Source organism: Bufo bufo, chromosome 2 (genome assembly GCF_905171765.1).
Source record: "Bufo bufo chromosome 2, aBufBuf1.1, whole genome shotgun sequence".
Lineage (NCBI taxonomy): Eukaryota > Metazoa > Chordata > Amphibia > Anura > Bufonidae > Bufo > Bufo bufo.
Window position 1 is genome coordinate 656,905,863 of NC_053390.1, and position 25,273 is coordinate 656,931,135.

At 44.9% G+C, this 25,273-nt stretch overlaps 1 protein-coding gene across 3 annotated transcripts in view; it reads right to left on the reverse strand.

Annotated features, from left to right (window-relative positions):
* Positions 1-25,273, reverse strand: part of FBXW7 (F-box and WD repeat domain containing 7) — a 194,262-nt gene that overhangs the window by 114,159 nt on the left and 54,830 nt on the right. For all 3 annotated transcript variants that reach the window (XM_040418545.1, XM_040418544.1, XM_040418543.1), the window contains exon 3: positions 14,711-15,289. In XM_040418545.1, the coding sequence (XP_040274479.1) occupies positions 14,711-15,220 (510 nt within the window). In that variant the 5' untranslated portion in view covers positions 15,221-15,289. The remainder of the gene's footprint in view (positions 1-14,710; positions 15,290-25,273) is intronic.

A 25,273-nucleotide genomic window follows, 5' to 3' on the forward strand; every position in this document is an offset into this window, starting at 1 on the left:
GCTTAGTAAGTGATCAGTTGAGGGTTAAAAAAAATTAAAAAAAATTAACTCACCTTCTCCGTTTGTTCGCGTAAGTCCCGGTCTCTTTACTTCTCAAAAGATGAACTATGGGCTAAAGGACCTTTGGTGACGTCAGATCACATGCTCCAATCACATGGTCCATCACCGCGGTGATGGACCATGTGATTGGAGCATGTGATCTGACGTCACCAAAGGTCCTTTAGCCCATAGTTTATCTTTTAAAGAACTAAAGACCGGGAGAACTACGCGAACAACAGGAGAAGGTGAGTTAATTTTTTTTATTTTTTTTAACCCTCAACTGATCACCTACTAAGCATTCTGTTTTCAGAATGCTATTATTTTCCCTTATAACCATGTTATAAGGGAAAATAATAACATCTACACAACACCGAACCCAAACCTGAACGTCTGTGAAGAAGTTCGGGTCTGGGTACCACAGTCGGTTTTTTATCACGCGCGTGCAAAACACATTGCACACGCACGATAAAAACTGAACATTGGAACGCAATCGCAGTCAAAACTGACTGCAATTGCATTACTACTCGCACGGGTTTGCCGCAACACACCGGGACGCATCCGGAACTAATCCGGACACGCTCGTGTGAACCCAGCCTAAAGGAAAGTTGGAGGTCTCTAAGAAAAAGAAGAAAAAAATATATAAATAAATATATATATTTATTTATTTTAAAAAAAAAATTTTCAATGATGGCTCCTTCACATGGTCTTATTTTCCACATGAAAATAATTTTTAAATGCAACTTGAATTTTTTGCGGCATTTTTTTTTCCATCTGGCGTCATTTTGCGCATGCACTTTTCAGGTGCTATAGAAAAGCCTATAGGAAACACACGAGAAAGTGTGCCATACCGAGAATAAGTTGCATCATCAAATTTAAAAAAAAAAAATAAACATTTTTAAAAATGACGTAAACAGAGACAGGTTGTCTAGACCTGCACCAAAATTATCACAGGGCTCAGGCTGGATGATACATTTGCAAGGCTAGAGATTTTCGTCTATCACTCTATACTATTTGTTCTCTTCGGTTGAGATGGAATTTTGCGCCAAAGTTGGGGTGCAATTTTTTTACGTGCTAAAGGAAGCGGCACCTTTGGATTTCCGCCACAGATTTCCAGTTTGAACGGTCACAGCTCTGCATCTGGATCAGCTCCATTCAGTGGTAAAGCTGCTGAGATTTCAGCATGGAATCTGCATATGTGGATTCCCATTGAAAACAATAGGCTAGGACAGGGCTGGCCAACCTGCGGCTCTCCAGCTGTTGCAAAACTACAATTCCCACCATGCAATGCTGTAGGCTGATAGTTGTAGACAGTCTGGGCATGCTGGGAGTTGTAGTTTTGCAACAGCTGGAGGGCCGCAGGTTGGCCATCCCTGGGCTAGGAGATAGCACCTGCATATTTCTGCTAAATAGACACACAATTCTCGTGACAACCCCACCATGTGTGAACATACCCTTATGTTCTCTTCTCTTAAGCTATAAAATATTCTAAGCAACCCTTTCTCCCTTATTCAGTAGGACAATTGGTGGAGTGCTGGCACTGCCCCGTGTCCTCAAGCTGCTGTCATGGCACAAGTGATGAAGGGATTTCACTTCTTAGAAAACAGCACAAGCATTGGGAGAATGTGTTATATAGCTTGGTGGCACGGAGGCTGGCCATGTAATAGGTAGTGTTGAGCGTGAATATTTGAATCGCGAATTTTAATTGCGAATATCGCCACTTCGAGAATTCACGAATATTCAGAATATAGTGCTATATATTCGTATTCGCGAATAGTGTTGAATATTCTAATCATGAATTTATTGTGAATATATTACATTGCCGATTTTCGCAATCAAGTAAGCAATGACTGGAGATCACTAATTCTCTACATGGAGGAGTTTATGTTCCGACACGTCTGCATGGATTTCCTTCAGGTGCTAAGGTTCCTTCCCACCTTGTAAGTGGTCATACACGTTGGATTCATCCTCCATTCATTTCTGCTTGACCAGACAATGATAGGGGCGAGGTGCCCTCATACACATGACAGCAGGTATGGGACCGGAGTGTCAGCCATGTTGGATTTCCATGCCACCACCAGGGAGACAGGGATTGGCTCAAAGGGAACCGTTCTTGGCTGAGCGAGAACATGACCACCTGCTTCACACACACTTTTTGGGGGGCCTTTTTTGGTACTTTTAATTATGCCATGAATTTCATACATGTTTTTAAGTCCCATTTATCAAAACTGGTGCAAAGGAAAACTGAATTACTTGCTCATAGCAACCAATCAGATTAATCTTTTCATTTTCCAAATGAGCTCTGAAAAATGAAAAGTGGAATCTAATTGGTTGCTATGGGAAATCTTCCCCATATGTTTGACACATTATATGGGTTTTTTTTCCCTACACAGAAGTCATAACTAGAGCACTTAACATACAATAAAAATTATTTTCTTCAACAGAAATTTGTGGCTTATTCTTTCCGGTCACGTAAAGAGAAGACAATTTATTTCCGACATTCTGCAGAATTCCACATTAATACATGAGCGCTCCTTCCTAAGCAGCAGGCCCCACTTGTGCTGTGGAATCAGAAAATACAAAGCATTCCTGCAGCGACTTGGAAGAAGCCATTTGTTCTCTCCATCTGACAGAAATGTGCAGTGACATAGCAAGAACAAGAAAACACAGATGTCTGCAATACACCAGGACCAAGCGCTGCTCACCCAAAAGATGGGCATAAGCGCCACCTAGTGGTGAAGACTAGTCAATGTTCTGGGAGAGAAGACATCAGGGATGTCCAACCTGCCGCCCCCCAGCTGTTAGCTGTAGGCTGTCTGGACATGATGGAACTTATAGTTTTGTAACATCTAGGGGGCCGCAGGTTGGACATGGCTCATATTTTCCATACTGCAGGGAGGGGATGCAACACAATGTCTATACAGTGGAAGCCTGTTCTGTGAGAGGACAGCATGTGTAGCAGGCTGAACTTTTCTGTCCTGAGAAAAATAGCATCCATTACAAGAAAAGGTTTTGTAGTATACAAGAGAAAAACATTGGCATCACCCGTATGGCCCCAAAATGCTGCAGAACTCTCTTTAAAAGGGCATTTGTCATCACATTTGTACCTATGACACTGGCTGACCTGTAAGAGTGGGTTCGCACTTGCGTTATGGCAGGTCCCGTTTATAACCGAATGCAAGACGGAAGCCTTTCCGTTTTGATGTCACGATAGAAGTCTATGGGCAAGCGTACCGGATCGATCTGTCGACAGGACGTTGGTTTCCATCCTGCATGACGGAAACCAGACAGATCAGTTATGCTTGTCCATAGACTTCTATTGTGACAGATCAAAACGGAATGCCTCTTAAAGGCTTCTGGTTTGCATTCCGTCCTGTTTTGGTCCCATGTTCATAAGTGCCCACATTGCTGAGAAATAATATGTTTCAGGATATGTAACTCAGCCTCTAAGTGCAACGGGGGCGTTGCCATTTCCCCCGAGAGGCTCCACTTTCTCTACAACTGCCACTTCCTCTGCACTTTAGGAGAATCCTGGGCCAGGCGTGATGACGTTTAGGCTACTTTCACACTAGCGTTCGGGGCTCCGCTTGTGAGCTCCGTTTAAAGGGTCTCACGAGCGGCCCCGAACGCATCCGTCTGGCCCCAATGCATTCTCAGGGGAGGCGGATCCGCTCAGAATGCCTCAGTCTGCCAGCGTTCAGCCTCCGCTCCGCAAGTGGACACCTGAACGCTGCTTGCAGCGTTCGGGTGTCCGCCTGGCCGTGCGGAGGCAAACGGATCCGTCCAGACTTACAATGTAAGTCAATGAGGACGGATCCGTTTGAAGTTGACACTATATGGCTCAATTTTCAAACGGATCCGTCCCCCATCGACTTTCAATGTAAAGTCTGGACGGATCCGTCTGAACTACTTTCACACTTATAATTTTTTCTAGACTATAATGCAGACGGATCCGTTCTGAACGGATCCAAACGTCTGCATTATAGGAGAGGATCCGTTTGTGCAGACACCAGACGGATCTGCTCTGAACGCAAGTGTGAAAGTAGCCTTATACAGTTGCAGAGAGCGCAGAGGATCTAGGTGTAAGGGCAACGCCTCCGTTGCTCCTAGAGGCTCATTTGCATATATTAAAGGGAACCGGTCATCAACTTTATGCTGCCCATACTAACGGCAGCATAAAGTAGACAGGTGAGTTGATTTCAGCATTTCTGTCGCTAGTTATGCTGCCCTCAGTGAGGTCAGTATAAAGTTGTTGACAAGTTCCCTTTAAAACAGCAATGTGTCTTTAAGAAACATCCATCCATGTAAAAGTGCCATTAGTCTGAGTACCAATAGTTTGCACAAAAACGGAAGAAATTATAAATGACCAAATCAGTATATTATAGCATATACACATACATATATATATATATATATATATACACACACACACACACACGTACACAGTGTGTTATAATTTCCTCCATTTGTTATTGACATGGGGTAAATAGTCGTGCAGTTATGCTCTGTTGTGGTCCTTCCGAGTGTCAGTCTGTCCATCCATTCTAAGATGGGATCACAGCAGAGATGCAAATTCTAGAATTAAAGGAGTTGTGTCATGTTTAGAAGTTATCCCTGAACACACTTAGGCCTCGTTCACATTTTGTTTTTACAGACGTGTGCAGTCATTTTCTATCCACAGAGCAGGGGATAACTAACTGATAAACGGCGCAGCAGGGCACATGCCTGACCTGCAGTTCCATCAGATTGAGGAAATGAGACTTCCATTCTTGGGATCACTGGGGGCATAGCAATCAGTCAGTAATATCCTATCCTGTGCATAGGGGATAGTTTCCAAACTTATGAAAATAGCAGTGTAAGAGTGTTCAGCTACACTACCAGAAAATGACAAAAGGAACACATAGAAAGAGCTAAAAGGGTTGTCTCCTCTTGCCATTACCACGGTGAGATGGGACTATACCCCGACCACCGGGTGGGCGGTAAACAGTGGAGCAGGCAGGTCCATTGCGGTACATAGGAGCTATGGAAACAACATAGTACTGCAAAGCTGTGCCAGTCCCTAACAGTTTATACTAAGAGTGAATGGAGAGAAGAGCACATGCGCAGTCACTTCGTCGTTCCCAGCAGCATGAGACGGCATCCCATTCTCTTAGTGACATCCTGTGGACATGCTATTAATGTCCACATGGAAATAACCCTTTAAAGGGAACCTGTCATCACCTTTCTGCTGCCCATACTAACGGCAGTATGAAGTACAGACAGGTGAGTTGATTTCAGCGGTCTGTCATTTAAAAGTTAAAAGTAAGTGGTTGCCGAAAACCAACATTACAATTATTGCAGACTGGGCCTGGAAAAGAGTCCCGGCCACCTGAGAAGAGTCCTGGTTATTCATGAATTCCTGCTCTGCTGCCCACCTGCTGATGACTGACAGTCTTCTACCTAGTTTTCTCCCTTTCTCTCTAGGAGAGAACTGCCAATCATCAGCAGATGGGCGAGAGAGCAGGAGATTAGGAATAACCAGGACTCTTCTCAGGTAGATTTGACTCTTTTCAAGGCCTGGGCTGCAAGGATTATGATGTTGGTTCTCGGCAACCACTTACTTTTAGCTCATGAGTGACACACCGCTGAAATCTGCATGTCTGTCACTATTTATACTGCCCTCAGTGAGATCAGCATAAAGTTGATGACAGGTTCCCTTTAAGCCCTTCATAATACTTGTAATAGCACAACTACTTACCCTATGTGAATTACAAATGGAGGAGAAAATATAAAGATTATACACATTCACGGCTCGTGCTCACGAACATTTTTTGTCCACATCCGATCCACATGTTTTGCATGTCAGATGGGGCCCAATTCACTTCAATGGGGCTGCAAAAGATGCGGACAGCACAGCATGTGCCATCTTCACCCATATGCCTGTTCTGTGGCACCCGCAAAAAAATAGAATATGCCCTATTCTTCTCCATTTTACAGACAAGTATAGGAATCTCCTAATATGGGCTGGAAGTTGCGTTCTGCAAATTGCGGAACGCACACGGCCAGTGCTCTGCAGAACCGCAATTTGCGGTCATGTGGAGGGGCCCTGACTCTGAAGTACCCCAGTCCCCATCATCTCCACTCTGACCGTCTTCTCTAATGTTGGAATCTGTCACATGTGGCCATATATACAAGTGGGATTTCCTTGAATCTGCATGACTGGGCCCAAGAAGCACAGCTCAAGAGGCATGTCAGTATAATATAAACCAAACAGGTGACTGGAGAGCAGAGTGCAACCTGCAATACCGCCGAGTGATAGCAGGGGTAAAATCTGTGCATGTAATTACCAGGAATATTATTACATACCGCCATCACAATGCTCATACAAAGGATTAATGGGTTCTACAAAAGCACATGTATGAATGTGAAGCATGCAGCCTGCTGTGACCTTTCCCTCCTCAGACAGCAGTACTCCCATGCTTTCTCATCCTGATGAGAGGGGACATTTCTCTTAAACCCCAGGAGATTTCCTTTCCTAAGAAAAGCATTTCCCGCTGCTCTCCTCACACCTCGCTATACATCCAGGGCTGCTCATATCTATTGATTACGGCTGGTAGCAGTATGGCCCTGACAGCTATGTGTTAGGGTCCATTCACACGTCCGCACTTTGGGTCCGGATCCGTTCCACAATTATGCGGAATGGGGGCGGACCCATTCATTTTCAATGGGGACAGAAAAGATGCGGACAGCACACAGTGTGATGTCCGCATCCGCATTTCCGGTCCGCAGCTCCGCAAAAAACTAGAACATGTCCACAGCTGCGGACAAGAATAGGCATTTCTAGTGGGGTGCCGGCCCCGTGTTTTGCAGATCCGCAAAACACTGCGGACGTGTAAAAGGACCCTAGGGCTACTTGAAAACATTCAGGTTTTGATCAGGTTTTCCGATGCAGGTCTGAAGCTAAAACCAGGTGTGGATCCACAGAACAGACGTATACGGTAAACTGCCTGTTAGGCTGCAGCCACATCTTCAGGTTTTCTGGTGCAGTTTTTGAAGCCAAAACCATAAGCGGAATCAAACAAAGAGGAGAAGTCGTATCTGCCCTTTATACTTATCTCATGATCCACACCTGATTTTGGTTTCAAAAACTGCATTAACAACATGTAGGGCTGCAGTAAACGATTATTTTAGTAAACGAGTATTCTATCAAATATTTTTACGATGAATCGAGTACTCTAATAAGAAAAAACAAATTAATAGACTGTTTTCCTTTATAAAAACTCATCAGACCCCAACATTCTTCGTTCCCCCATGTGTGATCAGCCCAAGTGCTTCAGTTCTTCCCAGTGCCTTCAGCTCTCCCACACCCCAGTGCCAGCAGCTCTCTCCCCCACTTGTGCCAGCAGCTCTCTCCCCCACTTGAGCCAGCAGCTCTCTCCCCCACTTGAGCCAGCAGCTCTCTCCCCCACTTGAGCCAGCAGCTCTCTCCCCCACTTGAGCCAGCAGCTCTCTCCCCCACATGAGCCAGCAGCTCTCTCCCCCACTTGAGCCAGCAGCTCTCTCCCCCACTTGAGCCAGCAGCTCTCTCCCCCACTTGAGCCAGCAGCTCTCTCCCCCACTTGAGCCAGCAGCTCTCTCCCCACTTGTGACAGCAGCTCTCTCACCCACTTGTGCCCAGCAGCTCTACCCCCCCACTTGTGCCAGCAGCTCTACCCCCCCCCCCCCCCCACTTGTGCCAGCAGCTCTACCCCCCCACTTGTGCCAGCAGCTCTACCCCCCCACTTGTGCCAGCAGCTCTACCCCCCCACTTGTGCCAGCAACTCTCCCCCCACGTGAATTAATACCCCCCCCCCCCCATGACACCCGGAGTGCACAGAGTCATTGGTTACTTAGTCACACCAACTTAACTTTCCAACAGGGGCGCCACAGACACTCCATCGTTCCGCGCTGCTCTGCGTCTGACGTCACACGGCGCGTCAGGTCACGGCGTGCGTATGTCAGGAGGTCAGTACAGCGCGGGACCATGGATGTGCTGTGGAGTGTCCGGTGGCCCCTGCTAGAAAGGTGAGTATTGCGGGCCAGCGGGAGACCACGGAGCGGGAGTAATAGCAAACTCTTCACTCCCGTTCCGTGGTCACGTAACACAAACAAATCTTCGATGCAAAAATTACTCTATTCAATCGAGTAATTGTTTCAGCCCTAACAACATGCACGTGTGGCAGCAACTTCATACTTTCTCTGTTAAAGGGGTTATCCAGGAAAAGTCATTGATGGCCTATCCTCAGGATAGCTTATCAATGTCAAATCGGCGGGGGTCCGAGTCCTAGGACCCCGCCGATCAACTGTTAGAAGAGGCCGGGCACTTTGAGTGCTGCAGACTCTTCATAGGCCAGTGACGTCACCATAATCAGTCATGTGGCCTAGCTGCAGCTCAGTCCTATTCAAGTCAATGGGACTGAGTTGCAATACCAAGCACAGCCGCTATATACAATGTACGGCGCTGTACTTGGTAAGCTGCCGGGAGGGCTACAGTGCTCATCGGTGCTCTGGCGAGTGCCACGGCTTCCTGAAACAGCTGACGGCGGGGCTGCCGGGACCCCACCAATGTGCTAATATTGACCTATCCTGAGGAGAAGTCATCATTTTACAGGATAAGCCCTTTATTGATCCATTTGTGATCCACACCTGGTTTTGACTTCAAAAACTGCATGAGAAAACCTGATCAAAACCTGAATGTGTGCAAAAAGCCGGAGAGTGCCGCTACAGGTTCAGGGTTTTTAGTGCAGTTTTTGAAGCTAAGACCAGGAGTGAATTCAAAAAAGAGTAAGTCGTATCTGCCTTCCTTTTATGAATCACTCTTGATTTTGGCAGCACCATCAGGATGCTTTTTTTGCAGGGTTTTGCGGTTATTTCACATTTTCTTCCAGCAAAGGGAAAACAGACAGAAAAACTGAATTATATTAGTTACAAAACAGTACTTGCGTAACATAAGGGTAAACTAGAAGGGTATTATCCACATACATGTTTTTACAGTCCTACATATTTATTTATTTTTGCCACGGAAAAGCCAGCGGGCTTCCCCCTCTCCAATGCAAAAGGTGAAATCCGCATGAGCGATCAACAGCATAAACGGACAACGCAGGCCATTTTACACTGTGGCTTTTGTGTGCGGGTAAGATTTCTTAAAATCTCATCCACCTTGCTGGTATTGTACAACACTGGGGAGTTGCCACACAAAAATCTGCAACTATTCAGTCATGTGTGAAGCCGGCCTTAATATTTGATATGTATGGGATTGCATCTTATATCAGAAAGATCAGAATGCTTCCCATTTCTGGCTTGCTAACTTCCACAAAACATAATGGAGAGAGCTGTGCATATATGTATGGAGCTCCCGAAACCCTAAAATGCTTCCACGAGGTAAAACGTGTCGACACCACAGCTGTTCGTAAATCCAGTCTCAATATAAACCGCACAGCATAATACTAACGTCAACTGCAACACTTCAAAGTGTCTCTAGTAATCGGCTCACCAAAGGCCAGGGTCTTCAGCTCTAGCAAATCTAAATCCTGCCCCTGCCTCTTCCCACTTCAGCATCCTAGTTTAAAGCCTATTCTTTAGGGCTCATGTGTATGACCGTTGCATGTATTGAGGTCCGCAAAACACGGATACTGCATTCCGCAGGACAGAACGTCCGGCCCATAATAGAACTTTCCTATCCTTGTCCGTAGTACGGACAATACTAGGACGTTCTATTTTTTTTTTGCAGAACGGCCATGCGGACACGGAGTCATTGCGGCCCCATTGAAGTGACTGGTTTCTGCAAAAAAATAAAAATAAACGGAACGGACACTGGAAAAAAAAAAAAAAAACGTTTCTGTGCATTAGCCCTTACTCCACCTTCTTCTCAGTCAAAATTCAGGCAGGACCAAAGACAAGGTTAGACAAAAAGGAGGACATAAGAGCACGCTGGGTAGAATCCTTAGTAATCTGCTCATTTATTATGTTCACAAGACACACGTCTTGTCCATTTGCACCTAAAAACATATAGGTCAATCTGATCACCAGCGCTGCCCGAATGGTGACTGAGGAGAAGATGGACAGAGAGGATTGAACTAGGACGCTGAAGAGGCAGAGGAAGGATTTTTGTCTGCACGAGCCGAAGACCCTGGGCCTTGGTGAGCCGATTACAAGAGACACTTTCAACTTTTGTAATTGAACATTAGTATTATGCTCTGAGGTTTATATTAAGATTGGACATCACTTACTAAATTTGCCTCCAAAAACTGATGAACACACTTTACACCACACTTACATGTTTTAGACACTTTTTTCCAAACAGGCCATGAGGCAAGGGCTACCGGGAAAAGTTGTGGTCCACTGGAGAGGGCACATGGCTGAAGTATTGATGCAACCTTCTGACGGAAAGTAGCCAACTAGACAGTACACACATAGACTAAGCAATACTAAAGGTGCACCAAATGTAACACCCTGCAACGGCCACCTTCATAAATCTGGCTCACCCTAAGGCCTTATTCATACAGTCGGTGAATGCCATCAGTGATTGTGAACCAAAACCCGGTGTAGGTCTAAACACAGAACAGGCGCAGGTCTTTCCCCCTATCTCACTGTAGCATCCACTCCTGGTTTTGACTCCCATTCACTGATGGAAATCCCTGGCCAAAACATCTACATCTATCAGACAATTATGGCATATCCTGTGGATGCCTCATAGCTGTCTGAGGTGGAAACACACATTTAACGTGACAAATATGATTTGACTTTAGGAAGGAAACAAGACTTGGCAATGATTTTTTTATTTCTCCAACACATCTAATCTAAAAAATGCAGTAACTCTGCAAACAGAGGATTTTAAAATGAAGACTACGGTTTGGTGCTCAAGCTTCTATGGACACCAATGTGGCCAACATGGAAACAGTCTTCAAACAAACCCTGCATACTCCTGTACTTGTACTCTCTTCCCTACATCTTAGGCCTCCTACACACAGACTGCGGATCTGCAAAATCCAAGTAATGGCCATGTGCATTCCATGGGATCTGCGGCCCTACTGTATAAATGCCTACTTTCGTCCATTTTGTGGACATGTTCTATGATTTGCAGCATGACCTCATGGATGCTGACAGCACACAGGCAACAGCCGTGTGCTTCTACATTTTTTGAGACCCCACAGAAATTAATGGGCCTGTGTGGAATCTGCAAAAAGTGCGGATCAGACATGAACCAAAAATACAGTGGTGTACATGAGGCATTACTAAGTATTCACACTAATCAGGGGCGGATTGGCCATAGACCTTAACAGGGGAATTTCCCGGAGGGCCGATGCCCCAGGGGGCCGCCCAAGCCCTCCTCTCTGCTGCTGGCCAGGTACATAATAAACTCTCAGCGGTAATTAACTCTCGGCCAGTGCACATGTCCTCCTGAATTCCACTGCTCTTGCCGCATCTCACCTCCTAAGCCCCCTGCTCTATATCTTAGGGTCCATTCACAGGGCCGCAAAACAGGTCCGCAACCGTTCCGCAATTTTGCGGAATAGGTGCGGACCCATGCATTTTCAATGGGCCCGGAATGTGCTGTCCACATCCGCATTTTTGGATCTGCACTTCCTGATCCAAAATGCAGAACGCACATTGCGGTGTCCGTGTTTTGCACACATACGGACGTGTGAATGGACGACATGTTCCCTCTTTGAAAGGAACAAAAAAAACGAAATGGAAGGCATATGGAGTACCTTCCATTTTTTTTTGCGGATCCATTGATATGAATGGTTCCGTATACGGAATGCAAAAAAGCGGGGGAAAAATACTTTTGTGTGCAAGAGGCCTAAATTAGAGACAAATGGAGGAGGAGGAGGGCAGAAAATGGCATCTGGTGATGGCCACTAAGGATGAGCTTCCATGGGTTTGCTCATCCCTAATGGCCACCACAGAAGGACAGATTTTGGGGCAATATATTGTGCTGCACTATGGTATATCGTTCTGCTGGGACGGTATATTGCGCTATGATATTTATGACCCCGCCTACTTGTGTTGCCCCAACTTCTGTCAATTTAGACCCCCCCTAAAACATGGGGAAACTTTTAGTTTTTTTTCCAGGGCCACTTTAAGTTCCCAGTCCGCTCCTAACACTAATACCGGAATTGTAGGAACAGGATATACAAAGGTTGCAGTCAAAGCTCAACAGAGAAATTACCAATTCAGAAACAATATATCTGGAACAAATTAGATAACAGACACAGATGCCATCACATTCAACCACAGTCTTCTCAAAACTAGCCAGATATACAGGGAAAACCCCCTGGAAAGTAGACAAACATCATGAAAAGTGGCAGCCATACTATCTGCCAAATATACTAAAAGCAGATGTAACCAAGAAACATCTGAATAAAGCCTTACCAGCTAAACAGAAGAGGACATGGAAAAACCTGCTGGTTACCTTTATTAGTTATACAATTTAGGTGGAGAATAAAGATGATTACACTTACCGGTATTCGGATTTTCCAGACCCCACGACAGCACCACAGAGAGAGAGATGATCTGCCCCCAGGGACAGGAAACCTACAGAATAAAAAGGTGGAGCCTCTCTCCCACCATAGTGGTTTACAGAGCCCGAGAGTGACTCCGATATAGGAAGGGTGCTGTCGTGGTGTATGGAAAATGCCATTACCGGTAAGTGTAATGATCTAGGCTCCTTCTTCCTCTGAGCCGCACGCCGGAGAATGCACCGGAATACATGTTCCCCCCATGGATCTGGGCTCCAAACGTCATGTGGCCTTACTCCATTGGAGGGGCCCAGGCACCTGCTGCAAGAACTGGACAGAGGGCTCGGGTTAAACCCCCCAGCTCCTAGGGTTCTGTCAGCCCAACCTATGGGCGATAGACCCCAGCAGGTATTACCACATAGCCCTCCAGAACATTTCTGGGACTTCCAGACTAGCGGTACCTGAAATGAAAACTGCAGGTCTCCCGCTCCAGGGACAGGAAACCACTAAGGTTGGAGAGAGGCTCCACGTTTTTATTCTGCAGGTTTCCTGCCCTGGGGGCAGATCCTCTCTCTGTGGTGCTGTCATGGGGGAATTCAGGTTTCTTCTGCCTTACAGCATGCTGCCCCTGCTCATCCTCAGAGGCGCAAGAGAGGAATAACCCCAAGTTAGAAAAAGTGTTTTCTTCTACCACTCAATAGATTAAGGCCTCATGCACACGTCCGTTGTTCTGGTCCGCATCCCAGCCGCAGTTTTTGTGGCTCGGGTGCAGACCCATTCACTTCAATGGGGCCGCAAAAGATGCGGAAAGCACTCCGCAAACAAAAATATAACATGTCCTGTTGTTGTCCGTTTTGCGGATAAGAATAGGCATTTCTACAATGGGTTCCAGTCCGTAAATTGCGGAAGGCACACGGACGGCTTCCGTGTTTTGCAGATCCGCAATTTGCGGACCGCAAAAAACGGAACGGCTGTGTGCATGAGGCCTAAGGCAGGGATTACTCTAGACTTTAGCAACCAGCTTGGACTAGGATATGCCATCAATGTCCGATAGATGTGGGTTCCATCTCTGGGACCCACACTTCTCTCCAGAGCAGGCCCCCCCAACGTGACAGAGCAGCCACGTATGTGCAGCCACCCTCTGTTCACCGCTATGAGATTTCCGAAAATAGCTGAGTGCTGGCTTGGCTATTTCCAGCAGACCCATAGCACTAAATAGAGAGGCCATCAATAATAAAGGAGTGGACAACACCTTTAAGGTATTATTCCAATTATAGATTTGGCAGCCCATTTATAATGATAAACGTATTAAAGGGAATGTCACCAGCAACCTCCCAATCTGTTTGCATAGACACATAGCCGTGGTTCACCTTATTAAAATGCTATTTTTCTTTTGTTGATCCCAGGCTCTGTTCCCGAGTTATGATACTTTCTTTGTATGCAAATTAGGCCTCCGGTGCAACGAGGGCACCACCTTTGCTCTTACTGCACCAAACTTAGATCCTTTCTGTGGCCAGTCCCTCCCTTGCTGCTCTGCAACTGCCTGGCAGTGTCTATCAAAGCAGCAAGGAAGGTGCTGGCGGCAGAAATGAGAAGAGCTTGGGTGCAACAAGAGCAATGGCAACACCCTCATTGCACCAAATGTCTAATCCATATTACGAAAAAGTATCTTAACTTAGGCACAGAGCCTCGGATCAACAAAAGGCGTTTTCATCAGGTGAACCACAGCTATGTGTCTGTGCAAACAGCTGGATAGGGAGATCGCTCTTGTCCCACCCTTCTCAATACACTGTAAGGTCTGAGAGGTTGAGATCTATAACCTGGTCTCTCTCTTACGAGAGGTTTGTCTTTCACGCGGTCTTCTACGATCCCCTCATGCTGCAAAGCTCCTATACTATAGCATTAATCATTGGAGGCAATATGGTTTGTAGAACAATCCAAACATCAAGTGCACAACCAAGAAAACGTCCTGTGATTACTACAAAAGAAAAAGTTCCTCCAAATGTAATCCCAATTCTATATCCACTATCTAGTATACACCTTGGGAAGACAGATATACTGCCAACTAGTGAGAAATACGTCAGCCTACCTTTGGCAATGAAAAGCTACAGAGAAACCACATTCATTAATAAAATGAAAATGCATAAGTAAAAAGTGTAGACTGTTGATGCATGCAGGACATTAAGGACACTCACCTTTGATTTCGTTTCGAAAGGGCTAGGCTTTTGTTGAAGGGAAATGTTCATTATACTATTGGAATTGGAAATATCGCTGGCGTTTCTGTGTTCGTCCTCCCTACTACTGTCATCAGACTGATCAAAGTCATCGCTGTCCTGGTCCATCTCCTCTTCATCCTCATCCTCCACATCACAAACATGTTCCTCATCGTCGTCCTCATCCTCCTGTTGCTCGCTGTCCTCGGGATGGTCTTCACACTCATGATCGGCTACCATACAGCTGTTATTGTTTTCTTCCAAGCGCTCCTGCTGCAGGTCACTCCTCTCCACACTTCCGGGGCCATCCACCTCTCCATTCACCACTATGTGCTCTTCCCCCTGCTGTCTTGAATGCTGCTGCTGTTCCTCCTCCTCCTCCTCTACTCTGTTCATTTGCTCCTCATCTGCTTGGCTTGAAGAAGCATTACCTCGCACAGAACTGCCAGTACGTCGCCTCTTGCTGCCCACAGACAGCAGTTCCCGATTCATTTCCAAAAGCCAGCTTGCTACTTCATGGACATTTGCTAGACTATATGAAGGGGCAAATGTCTTCACATTCTGAAAAGCAAAAAAAAAAAAAAAGAAGAATAAAAAGTCAATATTAAGTAATACAAACCAATAAAAGCAAAACATGCAATGCCTGCCTAAAAAGTACCCCGACACATATATTTCATTCATTTTTTCATTCAAATAACAACTTAAAGGAGCACTCAAACTACACAGCTACTTTTTACCAAAATATCCAGGAAAATTGAACTAGCAATTCCCTACCAAATTATTTTTTGTCATTTCTCCCATTTACATGCAGGTTTGACGCAAACCTACAACCCAGGAAAGTTCAACTGCCTACCTGTCATCATGCAACAAGATATACAGTAAGGGAGGCCCAATGTAGAGAGGATCATCAGGTCAGCATAGAGGAAATTAACAGCAGCGAATTCATTGCTACAAGTATAAAGTACGCAATTTGACCTTTAAGATGCAGTGCCAATGGGCAAGGCATCGGGGAACTAGTAAGAATGCACACATATCTTGGCTGGCGTCATACCTACAATTATGCAAATAAACTGCACGTTTTAAATGGCCACATATGGCATTGCTGACCCTTTTTATGGAAATTACCATATCCTGCCAGGGGTAAAATATCTGAATGGTTTACTACCTAAAATAGTAACATCTCTGACGTCCTTCCTTGTGCTAGCTGAACAATCTGGGAAAACTGCAGTGAGAGAGAGCACATTCCTAGAATTCTATTCCCGGCATCAGACTATTGCACCTACACATGACAATTGTAAAATCTACTCCAAACATGCAAAAGAACAAGCTTATTGGATCTGACCTGTGATACTAATTACTCAGCAGCAGTTCCAATCTACACAGAATCAGCAAAGAGTAAAAATACCAATAATATGAGTAAAAATACCAATAAAGAGAGTAACAATACCAATATAAAGAGTACCGCTGCCAATATAAAGAGTAGCAGTGCCAATAAAAAGAATAACAATACCAATAAAAAGAAGTAACAATACCAATATAAAGGAGTAACAATACCAATAAAAAGGAGTAACAATACCAATAAAAAGAGTAAGGCCTCTTTCACACGGACGAGATTTCCGCGCGGGTGCAATGTGTGAGGTGAACGCATTGCACCCACACTGAATCCGGACCCATTCATTTCTATGGGGCTGTGCACATGAGCGGTGATTTTCACGCATCACTTGTGCGTTGCGTGAAAATCGCAGCATGCTCTATATTGTGCGTTTTCCACACAACGCAGGCCCCATAGAAGTGAATGGGGCTGCGTGAAAATCGCAAGCATCCACGGAAAAACGGATTCGGCATTTATTTTTTTCATGCCGGATCCGGCATTCCGGTATTTTCAATACCGGATCCGGCACTAATAGATTCCTATGGAAAGAAAAATGCCGGATCCAGCATTCAGGCAAGTCTTAAGTTTTTTTGGCCAGAGATAAAACCATAGCATGCTGCGGTATTATCTTTTGCCTGATCACTCAAAAAGACTGAACTGAAGACATCCTGATGCATCCTGAACGGATTACTCTCCATTCAGAAAGCATGGGGATAAAACTGATGAGTTCTTTTCCAGTATAGAGCCCCTGTGACAGAACTCTATGCTGGAAAAGAAAAATGCAAGTGTGAAAGTACAGAACAGAAGCTCAGACAAGTTGATCACCATCATAATTATACAGAAAACACATAATAAAAAAAATAATAATCTACAGTTAGTAAAATAAAATATATTACAATATATATTGAATTTATTTCCTTATGAAGTTTGGGAACCGCCCTTAAAGGGTTGTACCATCTCAGAGATTATGGGCATATCCCTAGGATATGCCCCCAATGTCTGATAGGTGTGGATCCCTACACACCTACACTTAGAACGGAGCCAACAAAGTCCCGGAGGGCGCACCACGCATGCATGGCTGGCCACCATTCATTCAAATGGGAGCGACGAAAATAGCAGAGCCAGTTTCCGTCAGCCCTAAAGAGAAGAATGGTCTGGTGGCTGTGCTTAACTCAGTGCGCCTCCCATTCATTTCAATGGGACTTCCGAAAATAGCTTTTCAACGGTCCCATACGAATGAATGGAGGGCGGCCACGCAAGTATAGGTGTGGGTCCCAGAGGCGAGACCCGCACGTATCAGACAATGTCCGAGATGGTACAACCCTTTTAAGGGTTTATGCATGATTTTACTATTGATGGCATACCCCGAGAATAGGCCATTAATATCTGATTGGTGGGGGTCTGACCCCCAGCACCCCTATAAAAAATATATATATATATATATACTATCACGGCTGTGTCATGGTCTGGTGGTAGTGGACCGCGACACTTTAGCCAGGCATGCTTGTTGCTGGTGGCAAAGTGTAGTTTGTAGCATGTTTAGACACTTCTCCTTTAAGTCTGGTTCCCTTCCCATTTCGGGGTGTGAGCAAGGTGGAGCTGGGTGTGGCCTCTTGGCTCTTATAGTACTGGTGTTTGGAGCCTGAGGTTTTTAGTTGACTTCAGCTGGTTGAGCTGGAGTTATGCTGCCATCCTGGACCTTTCTATCTGTCCAGCTTGGGGGCCACCTTGTTGAACATAGTTTGCCATCCCTTTTGTATCCTCTATGTTCCCTACCTTATCTGCATTGATGTTTGGTGTGGTGTACGTCTTGTTGTTGTTTCATGTCTGGTCTTTTAGTGTTGTTTGTCCAGCATGAATGCAAGGCGTTTCCCTGTGTGTTGTCCTCTGGAAGGGGGTCTCAGGGTTCCCCGGAAGGGGAACCAAAAGTCAAGTCAGTGAGCTGTTGCTGGAGTGCTGGTTCCTATGTATGTCAGTACGTACTGAGTCCGGGATGGTGTTTGGATTGCAGTCCGTTTGCATGGGTTCCAGTTCACATCTCCAGTTGTTGTGGCAGGTAACTGATTTTGTTCCAGTGTGTGTTGATTGTGCTCACTCTGTACAGTATTCTAACAAATACTGCTCCGTACAGTATTCTAACGAAGTTTTATGCGAATCGACTTCGGATGTTTCATCCGAAGTCGATTTGCTCATCCCTATTCATGGCCACTAGGGGTCTCACTTCCACCTAAGTTGCAGTCCACTGCCTGTTGCCCATCCCTAGTAAAAGAGACACAGAAGACGGCTGAGAGCAAGTGAGGGTGTGTCAGAGCTAGCTGAAAACCTGAGCCTCATTTTGACCATCACAGGAGCCTTCTGCCTTTCTGTAAGGGCCCATTCAAACAACCGAATTTATGGGTCCGCATCCATTCCACAAAATGCAGACTCCATCATTTTAACGAGACTGCAAAAGAGGACAGTACCCCGCAAAAAAGATAGAACATGTCCTATTCCTGTCCACAATTGCGCACAAGAATAGGCATTTCTACCATAGGGATGGCTGTGTGCCTTCCAGAAAACATATACAGCCGTGTGAATGGGCCCTCCTTATCCATTCTATGAGCTCCAGAGCTTAAAAAAAAAAAAGTGGGAAGTAAGGGAAAGGATGTCACAGCAGTATATTACTGGCAGAAGGAAGACACCCCTTGGCGAGTGAGATGCGCCTAGCTGTGCGGCTGAAAAAGGAAATAACATGGCTGAAAAAAACATTAAAGGAAGCCTAAACATAACTGTACCTTCAGTTATGATTGTACAAAGAAGCATCATGAAAACTTTTTTTTTTTAAACTCAGGTAAGCTTTAAAGGGAGTCTGTCACCTCCATATGGCCATATACAGTGCTTACATGGCTCTGTAGCACACCTATACAGGATTGTAACGGTAACTTTACTCCTCCCCAGTCTCTGCCTTTGCCCGCCCTCCAAGTCTCTTGCCTCATGGATAGGTCCGGACTTGGAGGGCGGACAAAGGAAGAGGCTGGGGAGGAGTAAAGTGAAAAGAAGGCAGAGCAGCCTTGGCACCTACACACTGATCTCCGCCCCCTGGGCACTTGAGAGTACTCATTTGCATATGAATTAAACTTCGTTTTTTCCTGCTGGTGCAAGTCTAAAGAAAAGAACAAAGGTACAGTTACAATCCTGTATAGGTGTGCTACAGAGCCATGTAAGCACTGTATATGGCCATATGGAGGTGACAGACTCCCTTTAAATAAATAATTTCAAAAAAAACCCTTTAATGAAATTCTACATTTAGACAATTTACTATTTATAACCAAGTTTAACAAAAAAAAAATAATAATAATATTCCAACTCTACTTTTGGATACTACGGCAGAGCACCCACAAACACACATGAAAACATAAATGGCTGGAAGAAAAAAGAACAAAGGCCACATGTATAAGAAAGCGAACCCGAGAGATGAAAAATGTGACTAGCACCCCCATTCCTATATTTTGTAGAGCCTGCCTCATTAATATTTCCCAAGATAAATAGAAACTGAGATACCAAGGGCAGACCGTCAATCTTAAAACCAAAATGACAATGCTCATATCTACTAGCTAGATGGGTTCCTTTAATAACTGTTTATCAAAAAAAAAAAAAAAGCTTATGAGCTACAGATGTACAATTCCAACATAAAAGCAGAGAAGGAACCAGTACGTCAGTAATACACTGCTTGCCGTATGCGAGGGCCATCTAATAACAAGCAGCTGTTCGCTCGGTTTGTTACAAACAGATATCCACTTTTATCATGCAATGAGTTAACGCTGGGTGATATCCTTCACAGAGAATTAAAAGGGATATGTACTTTTAGTTCCAGAAACAGATTTAATTTATTTTTACCTTTTAAAAAAGTCTATTCTACATGAAGTCAAAATCATGCAGGTTTGGAGGATCCTTAGGCAAGCAGTCTGGGGCATACACAAATCTAAGGCACTTTTTAGTAGTTAATAATTGTATATAATTAGTTAGATTATAATCAAATATCCACATGACAGGTTCCCTTTAAAGGTCTGATTTTGGACTATTTTCTACAGTAATATGAGTAATGGCTTATGTACACTGCCGGGCAAACAACGGTTCTGCAATATATGGGCACCGTCCGTGTGCACACCATATCACAGATGGGTCCGCAATCTGGGAGATACGGTGCGGAACGGAGGCACGGATCGGAAGCACTACAGAGTGCCATCGACCCCATTCAAGTGAATGGGTCCTGCGTCCACATACGGTGTCCCTACGGTTGGTGCCCGTGCATTGCGGACCACAATTTTGTGGGTCCACAGCACGGGACCGGCCAGCCCTAATACTGTAGATATGGAGTCCAGGTCACTATTTTTTATTTCCCTACTACCCCCTTTCCCCAATTCCTCCGCTGTCAGAGCTGCATTGAAGTACATTGTCTGGACTGCAGTGCATGTATTAGAACATGGCAGCAGTCCGGACTGTGTACTGCAGTGCAGCTTTGTGTGCTGACAGCGGGGGCAATGGGCAGAAGGAAAAGAAAAATAGTGATCTGCACTCCTTAACTGCAGTACTACGCATGTCCAAAATCAGGCTGACAAATTCCCTTTAAAATTGGTTGTATTTATCCGATTGCGGCTGTCTTGGCTGCAAGCACATGAAATTCTGCAATCCTCATTTCGATGAAATAACCTGATTTTCAGTAGCACAAACCGAAGGCCACCTGCACATGAGTACAGGTGAACGCACATAAGATCCACACGAATTTCCATGCGGATTTTTGAGCCGTTCTGCACCTTAACTGCACCAAAATCCGCAATTTCTAATTGCGGATTTTGGTGCAGATTAGATCTCACTCTTCCATTGCAGGGTGAAATCTACAACTAAAACCGCAAACATAATTGACATGCTGCAGATTTGGAAATCCGCAATACAGGTTAATTTCCACATGGGAAAAAAAAAATCTGCAAAGTGCACATGAGATTTGTGCAATCCCATACACTTTGCTGGTACTGTACTACGCTGTGCTTGTTCCTCGCGGTTTTTCCGTGCAGATGTCATGCCGAAAAACCGCAGCGTAATACAGTACTAGCAAAGTGTATGAGATTAGACATACATTTTTCTTAGGTGCAGAATTTGACCTGTTGTGCCGATTTTAAAATCCACATTACAGTGCTCCCTCAAGATACAATATTCTCAGGATACAGTGGTCTTTTCTGACCCATCGTCAGTTGAAACCAGACTATACATACAATGTCTCAGACTCAGATCCAACCAATCAAGGCCACTTGTTATTATATAGCAGCTATTCCTGACTGTTATATGTAACGACAATGTCTTATTAGTTATCTGCTTATTTTTCTTAAATCTTCATTTTCTCTTATCTTGGATGACATTTTGGAGCTTTGGAACCAATTACTCAACTTGCAATGGTTTCAACATACAATGGTCCTCCTGGAACCAATTAATATTGTATCTTGAGAGACCACTTGTATCTTCTGTAGAGTGGTTTTCCCCATAGACTTTAATTAGGCTGTTAACATAAATGGGGTCATTTACCAAACTGGTGTGAAGTAGAACTGGCTTAGTTGCCCATAGCAACCAAAGATTCCATCTTTCATTTTCCAAAGGAGCTGTCAAAAATGAAAGGTGGAATCTGATTGGTTGCTATGGGCAGCTAAGCCAGTTCTACTTTACATCAGATCGATAAATCTCCCCAAAAGTCCACAAAAAATGCACCAAAACAGCCATGTAGTGCGGAATTTGGTGCGTTTTTTGTGCGATTTCATGCAGATTTTAAAGTTACCAGGATATTTGAATACACATATTTACCACAAAAATGGTTCCAGTAATAAAACTAACTGTACCAACGCTGTGCTTGGTAAGCCGAGAGAAGGCCGCGGTGCTCACAGGAGCGCTTCTGCTGACTCAAACAGCTGATCGCAGGGGGTCCTGGGTGTTGGACCCCCACCGATCAGATACTCCTCATAGGTCATCAGTATTTAAATCTCCGAAAACGCTTTTAAGTTGCGTAATCTGGATTTTTTTGTTGTTAGTAAAGGATGCATAACATGACAATGCCACAAAATAAACGCGTACACAGACCCTAGGAGAACAGCTCATTCCATAGCATTCAAACTCGCATACCATGACCACCAGCGGGTCATTCTACCCTTTGATAGCATGAAATAAGGATTTTATCATATAGAAAAATCCACCTAAAATGAAGCTTGCTCTAGTTGTGTTGTTCTAAGTATATAAATCCCAATTCATGTGCAGGAGGGCAGCCCGGTACAGCCATAGTATGTATACAGAGGGTATACTCTAAGCTAAGACACCGGGACAAGGCTGGGACTGTGCTATGGGATACAATATAATCAGGAAAGATAGAGGAAATAGTTCACGTCCAAGCAAAGAAAAAAGGGAAAATGGTATTTAATTCAAAAACTACATTTCTTCCACAAATAAAAGATTACTATATGTAAAACCAGTGGTGCTCTAAAAAGTGTATGACGCATAAATGCATAGAATCACCTACAAGAAGAAACTGGATACTGTCCCCATGACAACCCTTCCTGTCTACTCGGCCTCAGGGATTTTGCATGGATACAAATCGCCAACCAAGTTGATTTTCACACCCCAAGGCCCTAGTCAGAAGATCACAATGAAAAACGGAACCAATACTGAACGTTTTGCCCATCTATATAGGCGTTTCCAGTCGTCTGCATCTCACAGAGGGCAGGGCTGGAGGCCATATTCCTGCGCTCGCCCTGCCAGCGCTGGAAAACACCGAAATATACATAGAAATCATGTCTAGGTTTAAAAGCTCCAGTGATTTCTATGGGGGAAAATGGCATCCGATAGGCCTGAATACTAAACATAGGGTTCAGCAAAAAAAAAAAAAAAAAAATTCAATTTTATGGGGTTGGCCAGGTCACTATATTGATGATGACTAGTGATGAGCGAAGCGAGCTTCAGATCCAAAATCGGAAGTCGCTTTGCGCAAAACTTCGGAATAATGCTGTACGGAGGTCCGTCTCCGTACAGCATTAAAATATACAGCCTCCGATAAGACGAAGTAAGTTATTCACGAAGTCCCATGAACTTGGATCCAAACTCAGGTTCGGTTCCGACTGATTCCTCAAGATGATAGCATCAAGATGGCGGCGCAGCAATTACACTGCTCGCTGCAGCAAGGTCGACAGCATGCAGGTAAACAGTAGGGCCCCTTGCAGACGAGCGAGTATTCCACGCGGGTGCAATGCGTGATGCGAACGCATTGCGCCCGCACTGAATCTAGACCCATTCATTTCAATAGGTCTGTGTACATGAGCGTTGTTTTTCACGCATCACTTGTGCATTGCGTGAAAGTCGCAGCATGCTCCATATTCAGCAATTTATGCTGGCCCCATAGAAGTGAATGGGGCTGTGTGAAAATCGCATCCGCAGGCAAGTGCAAAACGCATTAAATCGCATTGCACCCGCGCGAGAGAAAAAAAACCTGGAACAACTGAACGCGATCGCATACAAAACTGAATGAACTTGCATGCAAAATCACAAATTTTTCACTGAACGCATCCGGACCTATTCCGCTCATACTAGTCTGCAAAGGGCCTTAAAGAGAGGCTGATTAGCGGCAGTGTCGGCGGTTAGGCCATCAATATGACAACTGTGGGGGGGCCCATCCTGAGGACAGGTCGTTAATCTAGGAAAAGCAGAGAACCCCCTCAACTCTGTATGCTTGTACACTTAAACAATGGAAGCACTTTGCGGGTCGTTTCTTAAGACTGGCGTTTTAGACGTCACCGCCGACCTCTAAATAACTTTGGCGGATCCACCACCGCTTCTAAATGTAAGACAGCTTCTTAGCGGTCTTAAACTTAGACCATTTTCTACGCCAAAACCAGGCATAGAAAATGGTTTCCCCGTCCACTTTTTTAGACCTGGCATGAAAGGGGAAAAGTCACAGATTGCGGCGCAAAGGACCAGAAAAAGCAGAGTGGATGTAAGCAGAATTTGGAGAGTGCTCTGAGAAGCGCTGCTGCACCTTCCATGCTTTCACTAAGGCTACGTCTACACGACGACATTTGTCGCGCGACATTTTGTTGCACTAATGTCGCGCAACAATTTTTATAATGGCAGTCTATGGTGTCGCACTGTAACATGCTGCGACTGCAACGCAACAGTCGCAGAAAATCCATTCGAGAAGGATTTTTCTGCGACTGTTGCGTCGCAGTCAAAGCATGTTGCAGTGCGGCACCATAGACTGCCATTATAAAAATTGTTGCGCGACATTAGTGCAACAAAATGTTGCGCTACAATTGTTGCAATGTAGTTGTGCCCTATCTGTCGCACAACAAATGTCGTCGTGTAGACGTAGCCTAAAGATTTAGGTATCTAGTGAAAATGATCTTCTGATGCATCAGATAAATAAGAGACTGGAGCAAGTCTGGACCAGGAAATACACTCACTGTGACGGCCACATTTCCTGGACCACAACATCATGGCAGCGAGCTCCTGTACTCACAGTACATAATGCTGTGAGTACAGTACAGTAGACCTGCAGTAGGGTAGGAACCCATCGCATCATAAATCAATATGATGCTGGGAGTTCCCGTCAGATGAGAAGTGTTTGGTCTAGGAGATGCGACCGTCACATGTAGGCTTTTTTCCGGATTAACCTTGCTTGTGTGAAATTAGCGAAAATCACTTTAGTGAAGGGAGTACTCTCAGACCTCCACTGATTTCCATAATGAGAAAACAGTCTGCTTACACCCTTTGGCACTGCTCAGAGATTTCTGTTACTGAAAACATCACATATTATTCTAAGCAGTGATATCTTCAAAGTAACAGTGTGCTCCTCACGCTGCACTGGATTTAATGGAAGAAACATTTCTGAGTAGTGCCATAGGGGATTGTGCGGTTAATATTTTTTATCTGGAAATCAGTAGTAGCCCGAGACCAAAGATTTTAGAGGTAAAGGGGTTATCCGATCCTGTCAACACCCCCCGGGGTCCCTCATACAGAAAATACTTACCTGGCCCCGACACCTGCATCCGTCCGTAACCCTGCATAGCCGCCACTGCATCTCCCCATTGTGCAGATCACAACATCCGGCGATGGGGGGTGCAGCCAATAGCAGGCCGTAACGGTGACTTTGCTCCTCTAGGGTCATA